The sequence below is a fragment of the Sceloporus undulatus genome, chromosome 11 (genome assembly GCF_019175285.1).
Source record: "Sceloporus undulatus isolate JIND9_A2432 ecotype Alabama chromosome 11, SceUnd_v1.1, whole genome shotgun sequence".
NCBI lineage: Eukaryota > Metazoa > Chordata > Lepidosauria > Squamata > Phrynosomatidae > Sceloporus > Sceloporus undulatus.
The window spans coordinates 3908741-3918740 of NC_056532.1; the positions used below are offsets into that span (position 1 = coordinate 3908741).

Genomic DNA, 10000 nt, shown 5'->3' on the forward strand with positions numbered 1-10000 from the left:
TTCCTTCCTTCCTTCCTTCCTTCCTTAATTCGTTCCCCTTCATATCTCCCTTTCTACACTCCTCATTTCCTTCCCTCCTTCCTACCTACCTCTGAGGCTGAGACAGTGTGACTCGCCCAGTGGCTGAGCAGGAATCAAACCCTGGTCTGCAGAGTCCAACATTCAAAGCATTAATTCAGGTTGGCTCTGAGCTTTGGCATAACTGGGGTGCCAATAGCGAGAGGGTCAGGCAGACCGAGAGGTGGAAAAAATCCTTGTATAATTTGCAGATCTTCCAAGAATCAGCTATACATCAGCCACTTTCTATGATGGATCACAGAACTGTAGAGTTGGAAGGGTCAGACAGTCCAACCCATAAGAAACCTTCCGCCTTCTCCTTCTTTGGAGGGCTTGGACGGTGTGTCTCTGCATGGCAGAATGGGCTTGGACTGGCTGACCTTTGGGGTCTCTTCCAATTCTAGGATTCAATGACCTCTGTTTAAAACTCTTCCACAAAGGAGAGTCCATCATCTTCCAAGGGAACCTGTCTCAGTGGTCCAACAGCAACTAATCCTAGCATTGGATTAGCCTCTCCTTTCTTGTCTTTTGAGTCCCCCAGTTCATGTCCCAGATGAACAGAATACATGTCTGCTCCATCTTCCAAAAGACAACCCTTCAGATATCTGATGGTGCCTCTATGGTATCACCTATCTCAACCTTTCCTTCTCCAAGCCGAGTATCCCTTACTCCCTTAACTCACAAGACTTGGCTTCCAGACCCTTCGCCATCTTGGTCCCCTTCCTCTGGGCACCACTCAATGTCCTTCTGAAAGCGGATCATCCAGAACTGGAAAGTGGCGAGGGATTCCCAGGTCGTGGGGGCAGTGAATCCATGCCTGATTTTGAATGAGGCACAAGGAACTCTCCTAATCCTAAAGAAGAATATCACCTTGGACAGCTCCTGCAAAGCGAATGGAAACGTGGCATGGATCCATTGCCCAACTGACCTGGGAGACACCAGCCAAAGCTTCAGCAGAAGGGCTGAGCTTGCTTTCTGCTGCTCCAGAGGACCCTGAACCAAGCTGTGGTGGCTAAATAGGATTAGCACCACCAGTGTGCTAAGAACTACTATGTGTTGGATCAGACCAGTGGTCTACACAGCCCTGGTCTCTTGCTTTCCTTCTGGGATAGACAAGACATGGTTTCAAGAAGCCGTGTAGGAAGGCAAACAGCTTCCCAGAAAGACAGATTTGCAGGTAGACATCTCTTCTCTCAGACCAAGCAAGCTGCATTTTGCCATCCTTCTCCAACAAGACGCTAGATCTCTCCTCCATTAAGAGCCAGTTCCTGACTGGGAAATCTCCCTTTAGCTTTTCTCCTTTTTAAAAAACAACCCTGGCATTGATGCGCTGAGGGAAACGTGGTTCCTCCAATACGCCTGGTGAGAAAAACGCACCACTCCCGCATCCTCTCCGCTGGGTTTGCTGAGCGACGGATTGCACCCCGGTGAAAAGCCACACCATTTCTGGTTTCGATGCATGCCATTCATGCGTATGTGTGCATACATGCAGACAGAGAGAGAGAGAAGGCATAATATTGTTGCCATGGTCCAAAAAACAATTCCCAAATGAATCCGGAAAAGGGAGAGGGAGCTAAGAACCAACTGGTTTGGAGCAGACTGGTCCCAGTGCCCCCATTTCAACCCACAAGCAACCCTAGAGAAACCCACCACCAGTGGCTCCATCCTCTCATTTTAAACATTAGCCAAATGAATGGCGTAGCAGCGAACCTAAGTATACCTTAATAGCTGTTATTACGTATACCTTACAACAGTTATTAAGGTATACTTAGGTTCATGGATACACCATTCATTCGGCTAATGTTTAAAAACCAAACACCTCGCCGTCGCACCTTAGTGTTGCAGGAGCATCTCTCGGGAGAAGCCGGGTTACATAACTGATAACAAATGGTGATAGCAAATTGTGATAACAAATGAGGGCACATGGAAGAATGCTAGAAGGCTCCAGCTAGGATGAGACGCAAGGACCCAGATCTCCTAGCCATCTGTTCCCTTCCAGCATTTCTAGACAGTTTGCAAGGAGTAACGGGCCCCATGCAATGCCCACCTTGGCCCATTATCCCAAGACAGAGAGATAAGACTGCTCCTAAACATGGAGGTTCACTAGCCCACAGTGTGACACATCATGCATGCATGGGCTTTGCAGTTACCTGAGAGGAGGATGGGTCTGCCAGTCGATGCCCGCTGTCGCTTTCCGGCACCGGCTCCGAAGAACATGGCGAGCTTCCTCGAGAAGGGACTTCGTCTTCAAGGGCCGCTTGGAGGATGCCATGCTCCCGTCCTGAGCTGAGCCTGGCACCGGAAACCTGTGCCCTGCCATGTTCAGGGGAGCTGCTTTCTGAACCCGGGGTGGTCTCCCCTGGAGGCTCTGACCCATCCGACTCCTGGCCCTTCATCCCTTCTTGTCAAGGGGCAGCGATGGGGAGATGTCTCTGCGTGTGCCAAAGAGGTGCCAAAGAGGCAATGGTCTCCGGCTGCCACAAGACATCACAGCTGTGCCAACCCAAGAGGCGGTCGCACAGGGAGGCACATGGGGCGCATAATTTCTCCTCCTTCACTGCAGACCTGGAAGACAAGCGCTGGCACCATCCTGCCAAAGCTAATCTGCGCTGCCGCCGCCTTGGCAGAAGAAGGAGGCAGAGGCAGCAAGCAAATAAAAACACCCTTTTTTCATTTGGTTTCTTCCCTAGCAGCAGCTCAGTTTTTGCATGTGGCGACAGCACTCTCCTCCTGCTTCACTGCCATGCGCCAACACTATTGCACATATAGACTTGACCCTTTGCAACCCAAAGCATCCAAGCCAGGGCCTGGGCTTTGCAGCTCCTTGGCTATGGGGCAGCTCTCTGGGGCTACTAAGGAGGCATTGCTCAGATGGAGGATTGCTTCATGCTCAGGCGCACAGTTGCTCCCATAGGCAGACATTTCGGGCCACAGCTGTCATGTTGCACCTTTCCCAGCTCTTGATATTTTTTCGTTGTCAGCCGCTTCCTTGCCTCCTTTGGCTCCAAACCACTGGAGCAAAATGCCTCGGTCTTTTGATGTGGGACTCTCGCCACACGCCGCCTGTGCTCCGCCAATAAGAAGTGGCTCGGGCCGTTGCCATGGAAATGGTTGCAGAATTGGGGGGGCTGCTGTCTGCTTATTGATTCTTGGGGGCAGAGATGACTGCCGCACAGGCCTAGGCTGGCATGAAATGGGCACGGCGGCCGAGCCGGAAAAAGTGCCCAGGAGATGAAGCCATGGCTGTGGAAACCCGGCTCTTAGTAGTGCATTGGTGCATTGCTGCATTAGCTTTCCAGAAGGCTGGAAAAAATGTGCAAGAGCTCTCCAAGATTTCGCACCCACGCCTTTTTTCCCCTCCTGCTGACACTGCCAGCGCCGTGGCAGTAGAAGCTGGGCTCCTAGTAACACATTTGTACATTGGTGCATTGGTACATTTCCTTTCTCTCTGGAAAAAAAATCGGCATGAGCCCAATTCTGTAATGTTTTACATGGATACTCATTGGGCATGTTCGAGCAAGTCACACTCTCTCAGCCTCAGGACAAGCCCCTTCTGAGCAAACCTGGCCACGAAGACCCTGTTTTGGGGTCGCCATTAAGTCGGAAACACAACAACTGAAAACATCACTTCAGCTTTTAGAAATACCAGGCGCTGCGGGGTTTAGTTATTTATGTGTTATGCATTTTATTGGTGCATCATTGTAGTATTTGTGTGCTGTAACCCGCCTCGACCCGCTGCGGGTGTTGAAAAATGGGGCTCTGGTAGAAGATTTGACTGTTTGGGGTCATTGCACATGATACTTGCTTAGGAATACCGGGAGATCATCGCCCCACTCATTTTGGAAACATTAAAATCCAAGCTGGAAACGGAGCATGCTCTCCTTCGGGAGCGAAGCACAATGGCTTCTTTGACAGATTGGGGTCACGTCTTCACGACGGCAGTTTGCACCCGCTTTGAACGTTTGGCATTGAAGGAGGCATTTTGCCCAGTGGCATCATCTCATTTGCAGGATCAAAGGCTGGTAAAAAGAGCCATGCGCCACCATCCATTAGTGGATCCAACTCCGAGGATGATAGGTATTGCGGTTCAGCAACATCTGGAGGGCAACATGATTCTCACCCGACGTGCGGCCCTACAAATGTTGTTAGACTGCAACACCTAGCATCCCTTAATAATGGATCCTGGGAGTTGCAGTTCCAGGACATCGGGAAGGGATGCCCCAATTGCCACCCCAGCTATAAATGAAACTGAATATCTTTTATACAAATGCTTTTGTTCTGGTCTGACTGGTCTGGAAGTTTTGGCTGCGCTCCAAAGAGTCATGCGAGGATAAAACCTGTGAGATGTAGGGAGGGCCATGCAAATCCTTCTTTGGCCTCATGGCAGGACTTGCTGAGATTTCCCAGGTAAAGAAATCAGGACGTGGAAATCTCACGGGAGAAAAAGCAACCGTACAGTTAGTGCTCGCAAAAAAGACGCACAGATCTCACGCCTCGGTTTCTTTACCCGGGAACCTGTGCATAAAAAAAAGGTACGCGGATGCCGTGCACTGACTTTTTTTTTTTTTTTTGTCATAGGGAAAATTTGACTATAAACATTGTGTGCAAAAAGGTGCATGGATGCCGTGCGCTCAATCCTTTACTTAGAAATATGCATGCAAAAAGGGCGCTTGGGTTCCGTGTGCCGGTTTCTTTACCCAGACACAGAAATGCTTGCAAAGTCAGCATACAAAAAAAGGGCGTGTGGATGCCATGTGCAAGATTCACCTACAAAACTGATGTGCCAAAAGGTGCACGCGTTTCTTCGCTTGGGAAAAACCACGTGCCAAAGAGAGACGCATTAGTCAAGACTGGCAGTTTTGAGCATTTCTGCCTTGGGCCATTTTCCTGAAGACAGACAGTTCAGCCGATGCGTTCTGATCTTCCACGGAAAAGGAGACGATCCTTCATGGAAGATGAGATGATCCATGTTCTTCTCTCCCCCCCAAATCTACTCTCATCTCATTCATAGACCGGCGCAACCCTATACTCTTACGATCTAAAAACCCCATGGCTGTGTTTCCTTTCTGACTGCAGCAAGGACGAAAAAGCATTTGGCACATGAGAGGAAGAGCTGTAAAGGAAAGCGGCGGAATATCCATTAAACAAATGATGGATGGACACTAGTTGGGAGGGCTTTGGGTGTGTTTTCCTGCATGGCCAAAGCGGGTTGGACTGGATGACCCTCGGGGTCTCTTCCAACTCTATGAGAAAATAAACTCTGTGCATGCTCAAGGGAAACCTTTCACTGGCCCTTGGATAGAGACTTGGAAGGCAGGAGCTGTGGAGGCAAACCTGCAACAGTTCAACGCTGCATTAAAATAGGTCACCGCCGTTGCTCAATGCATGCGCAGAGAAGGTGTGCATTGAAAAGAGGCTGCTTCCTTCGCTTCCTCCTGGCTCCGCAAAGCAGGGAAAAGATGAAGGGAAAAAAGACAGAGGCATTTTAATCCAAAAAGGAGAGTTTCATATATAGAGCAAAAATGGATTGCAGGAGCAGGAAAGCAATAAAGGACTACACTCTCTATTAGTATTAATATATTACTCATAGTATCATCATACTGTGCTTTCCCCAAAACTTTCCAGTATTATTATGTATATTTTTCTATGTATTATGCTATTATATGCAGGTTTATTCCTCCGGCGCAACTCTATGGTCAGCATCTGACAGACGCTGACCCTAGAACTGTGCTGGAGGAGCTACAAAGGCCTAGTAGAGTATCCTCTCTAGGGATCTCTAGGTCCTCCAGGGCAACTCTATGGTCAATGTCCGACAGACGCTGACCATAGAATTGCACTGGAGGAGCTACAAAGGCCTAGTAGAGTGTTCTCTCTAGGTCTTTCGATGCAACTTTTAAAGTTGACCATAGAGTTTTGCTGGAGGACCTAGATTTTCCTAGAGAGGACATATTAATCGAAGCTGCAAATATGGAGGGAGGTGTACCTCTGTGGCCATACCCCCCCAACTCTCAGGCAGTGCCTGTTCGGTTGAGATATCACAACCCAGAGGGACGCAAAGAATAAAAATCAGTGCGTAGGGAGAGCGAAATACGAAGAGACACACCAGCGGCGCTCAAAGCAGCGCAGCGTGAAAAACACTGGCCTGACAAAGGCCCCAGGGCCCTTCTGGTTTGCGAAGATAAAAAGAGCAGAGCAGGATCGGCCAGGGAGAAGCGAGCCTCCCTTGCGCGCCTGCATTACTATTATTACTGTTACTATTGCTGCTACTAATTCGCATCCTGCCTGTTTTCCAACAAGTCTCAAGGCAATGTACACATTATTGAAACCAGTACAGATGAAGAAACGTCATATATTTGCTCGCGCCAGTGAGGCGGGCGCCATTTTAAAAATGTATCCTCAAGAGTAAAAAAGGAAGCAAGGCCAGTGGCCATTTTAAAACTTTTCCTCAGAGATAAAGAGGTGTAAAGCGCCCTGGCGAGGCGGGCACCATTTATTTATTTCCTCAGGAAAATAAAGGGCCTTGCCAAATGCGAAGGCGCGGCAAGGCGCCATTAAAACAGTTTTACCTCAGAATTCAAATTCTGAGGTAATTCTGCTCTAGGAAATCACAGCGCAAGCTGTCCTTAAAACAACTTTACCTCAGAAATTTAGATTCATATTTTTGAAGTATGCGATTCCCTAAGAAATATTTGGTTTTGAAATATGAAGAATGATGTTTTTAAAAAAATGGCCACCAAAACGCAGATTGGTCCTGTCAAAAAGAATCTTAAAAGTCTGACAGGAAAGCAGTGCATAAAAGGAAACTGGCCAATAAGGCAGTTGCTACCGCCAAAACGCCGCTAATAGAGCTAAGAAGGTTTCGAAGATTACTGCGCAGGCGCAGAATAACCCGTTTGTGTGCATTCAGAAACCACAAAGAAGAAATATATGTACACACACCTCTATCTATCTATCTATCTATCTATCCATCCACACCTCTCTCTCTCTCTCCCTCCCTCCATGTATCCATCCATCGAACTGTTGTTGTTGTTGTTGTTGTGTGCCTTCATGGCATTTCTGACTTATGGCATCCCTATCACAGGATTTTCTAGGGCTGAGAGTATGTGACTCAACCAAAGTCACCCAGTGAGCTTCCATGGCCAAGCAGGGATTCGAACCCTGATCTCCAGTCAGCACCCAATGCTCAAACCACTCAACCATGCTGGTTCTCATGTAAAATTTTTAAAATTATATATCATTTATGCTTTACACACACGCATCCTTCATTTTACTGGAGGCTGGAAACGCTACCGTTTTGAACTCCAAGTCCCAGAACCCACTGCCTGAGCTAACTAATGGGGAGCAACCTGGGTGTTTTAGTCCTCAAACAGTAACTTTCCCAACCTCCTGGGCTGGGAGGCCTCTTGTCACGGACCTTTGCCCTGGCATGGGGTTTTCATGCTGAATTTTCGGAAAGGACATCTAAGGAGACCCCTATTTGGGCAGAGGCAGTGGCTGCCAAGGGAAGAGCCCTCTTGTCCCCTTTAATGCAACCTGGTACACACCCAGGTCCTTTTAGCAGTAATGGAAGAGATGGGTTTGCATCACAGCATCCGTCCCCCTTGAAACAGACCCACACTGCCTCCAAGCGGCAGAAAAAAGATCCTGTATCTGTGCGTTTCATTTTTTATTCACTAACTGTATCCTACATTTAGTATTATTTCTCCTGCTGACGTTGCTTTGGGCAATTTTGGCCCAACTTTCTGATGGGGCCACATGAATTTCACAGGCTGAACAGTTGTATTCCAAAGCACACAAAAGGCCCACAGTTCACTGCCTTTGCAACATGCACCGTTTCCCCTTTCTCTTTTGTTTCCCCATATTCAGCCTCTGGTAGAGAGGATGGAGAGGTCCAGAGAGATCTCTCCATCCTCTTTTGCAGGACCTTTCCCCATTCTTTCCCAGCCCCCTAACTTTGGCCTTCTTGATGTATTATGACTACTTGACATGGTCTGCAACAGAAGGACCATTTCTGATGCAGAGGGGTCTCCAGATGTTGTTGGACCTCAGTTAACATTTAGCAGCGATTCCTCCCTCCTCCGCCTCCGGTGCAACACCATAAAACCAAGTGTACATTTCTGATCCCACCGACACATTTATTAAAAGAGTATTTACATAAACCCCCAGGAATGGTTGTCGCTCCTCCTTGCGGCTTCTTGAGAAGACTCCTACTGAGCTCAGTTGTCAGGAGGGGGAAAGATGGAGCCCTCCATAGGCCAGGCAAAGAGAGCTCTGTGTAAAAGGCGCCCATCTCTGCCAGCGGGAAAGCCGGCTGAGAGACTTAGGTCTTTATGGCCGTGTCCCGGGACTTGTAGGCCACTCCGCGGCTCTTCAGCTCTCGCACGATGCCTTTGGAAAAGGAACACACAAAGGTTCAGAAGCGGGAAGAAACAACGATGAAACAGAAGGGTGAGCTAGCAATGGTTTATCAATAGGAAGAATATTTCTTGTACTGCCCCATATCCAAGTGCAGCCTGTGGGGCGCATCTGGTCCTCCGCAAGGCCTTTTGGGGCCTCAGGGGAGTCAGCCTGAGGGCAGGGAACCTGATAGCTTTTAGGGCTGGATGGCCATTCTTGGTGCCTCTTCCAACTCTGTGATTCTATGATCCTCCTTGGGTCAACTATCATACTCTATACCTACTGACTTCCCAGGAGAGAAGGAAGCCCAGATATTCAACTGCAGAGCAGCCAGAAAGCTTGAGGTTGCAACCTGATGCTTGTGGGCATGGGAAGGTTTTCAAATCTTCCCCTTCTTTGGAGAAGAAAGAGCCAAGCAGATTACCTTGGGGCAGACGGCCCGTTACGGACACAGCGTACACCCCGGGCTTGAAGTTACCTGTGAGATGAAAACATGTTTAGAGTTACTACTACTCAATAGTAGTTCGGCCCCACAGAAAAGGAGCTAGCCAAAACCTGGTACAGAGTGACTACCCCTCCGACATGGGAGCCACTAGCTGCCACTGCATTCAGTAAAATGCTAGCCAGCTACTGCCTTGGTAGCTGTCTTCAACCTCTTTTGAGATCTTAGACAACAACAACAACAACAACAACAAACAAGGGGCTATATATTTATTAGTAGTATTATAAGTTTACATCGATTATGGAGGAAACTTATATTCAAGAGGGAAAGCATGAACTTAGCTTGGCAACCAAAAGGCAGAAAGAACTGGGATGCAACCCAGGAGGAAGCAGGAGGTAAGGACTTACTAATTCGCTGCCACTTGGAGACCCAGCTGTCTTCCGGGCTCATCATCGCAATAATGCTGCAAGAAAAGAAGGAAGATCAAGAACAAGAGGAACAAAACTGAATGCCGCCATTATGGGCACAAATGGCGGGGATGTAAGAGGGGCAATGCTTTCTTCCTCCAGGTCTGGGATTCCCTTCCCAAGCAAGCCTCCATTTGAAGGCAAACAGCTTCGATGACAGGCTTTTCAGAAGTGAAGTTTTGCAAAGGAAGGACTTTGAAGGGGAGCTCCTTTAAGGTAGTCCCCAAACAGTGCCTTTTAAAAGAAGTTGGACTTCATCTCCCAGCTCCAGCTCCTCAGCCATGTTGTTGTTGTATTTAAGGAAGACGCTCACCCGTCGAATGACGAACTGGTGCAGTCGTAGACCATCTCGCGGTTGCCCTTCATCTGCAGATAGGAGTCGCAGTTGTCGCAGCCGTCAAACTCAAACTGGTCAATGGTCTGGAGAAAGGAGAGAGAAGCCCACCATGAAACCAAGACATCAAGCAGAGAAATGCAACGAGGGGACGCAAAAGCATACTGCTGCGACACCTTTGGGACCAAGGTCCAAAATGCCTTGCAGAAACAAATGCAGTTTGAGGCCACTTCAACTGCCCTCAGCACTAGGGAATCCTGGGAAATGTAGTTTACCTTGGCGCCAGAGCTCTCTCTGACATTT

The 10000-nt window shown here is 48.5% G+C and overlaps 2 protein-coding genes across 7 annotated transcripts in view; both read right to left on the minus strand.

Moving 5' to 3' along the window:
• Window positions 1-3307, minus strand: part of TSPOAP1 (TSPO associated protein 1) — a 38530-nt gene extending 35223 nt beyond the window's left edge. For all 6 annotated transcript variants that reach the window (XR_006100953.1, XR_006100954.1, XM_042442739.1 and 3 more), the window contains exon 1: window positions 2208-3307. Coding sequence is in view for 4 of the 6 variants with exons in the window: in XM_042442739.1 (XP_042298673.1) it covers window positions 2208-2453 (246 nt within the window). In the remaining 2 variants the exon portion in view is untranslated. The remainder of the gene's footprint in view (window positions 1-2207) is intronic.
• Window positions 3308-8171: 4864 nt separating this feature from the next.
• Window positions 8172-10000, minus strand: part of SUPT4H1 (SPT4 homolog, DSIF elongation factor subunit) — a 2586-nt gene continuing 757 nt past the window's right edge. The window contains exons 2-5 of the mRNA XM_042442221.1: window positions 9677-9783; window positions 9304-9359; window positions 8879-8932; window positions 8172-8445 (exon numbers count right to left, since the gene is read on the minus strand). Of these exons, the coding sequence (XP_042298155.1) occupies window positions 8378-8445; window positions 8879-8932; window positions 9304-9359; window positions 9677-9783 (285 nt within the window). The 3' untranslated portion in view covers window positions 8172-8377. The remainder of the gene's footprint in view (window positions 8446-8878; window positions 8933-9303; window positions 9360-9676; window positions 9784-10000) is intronic.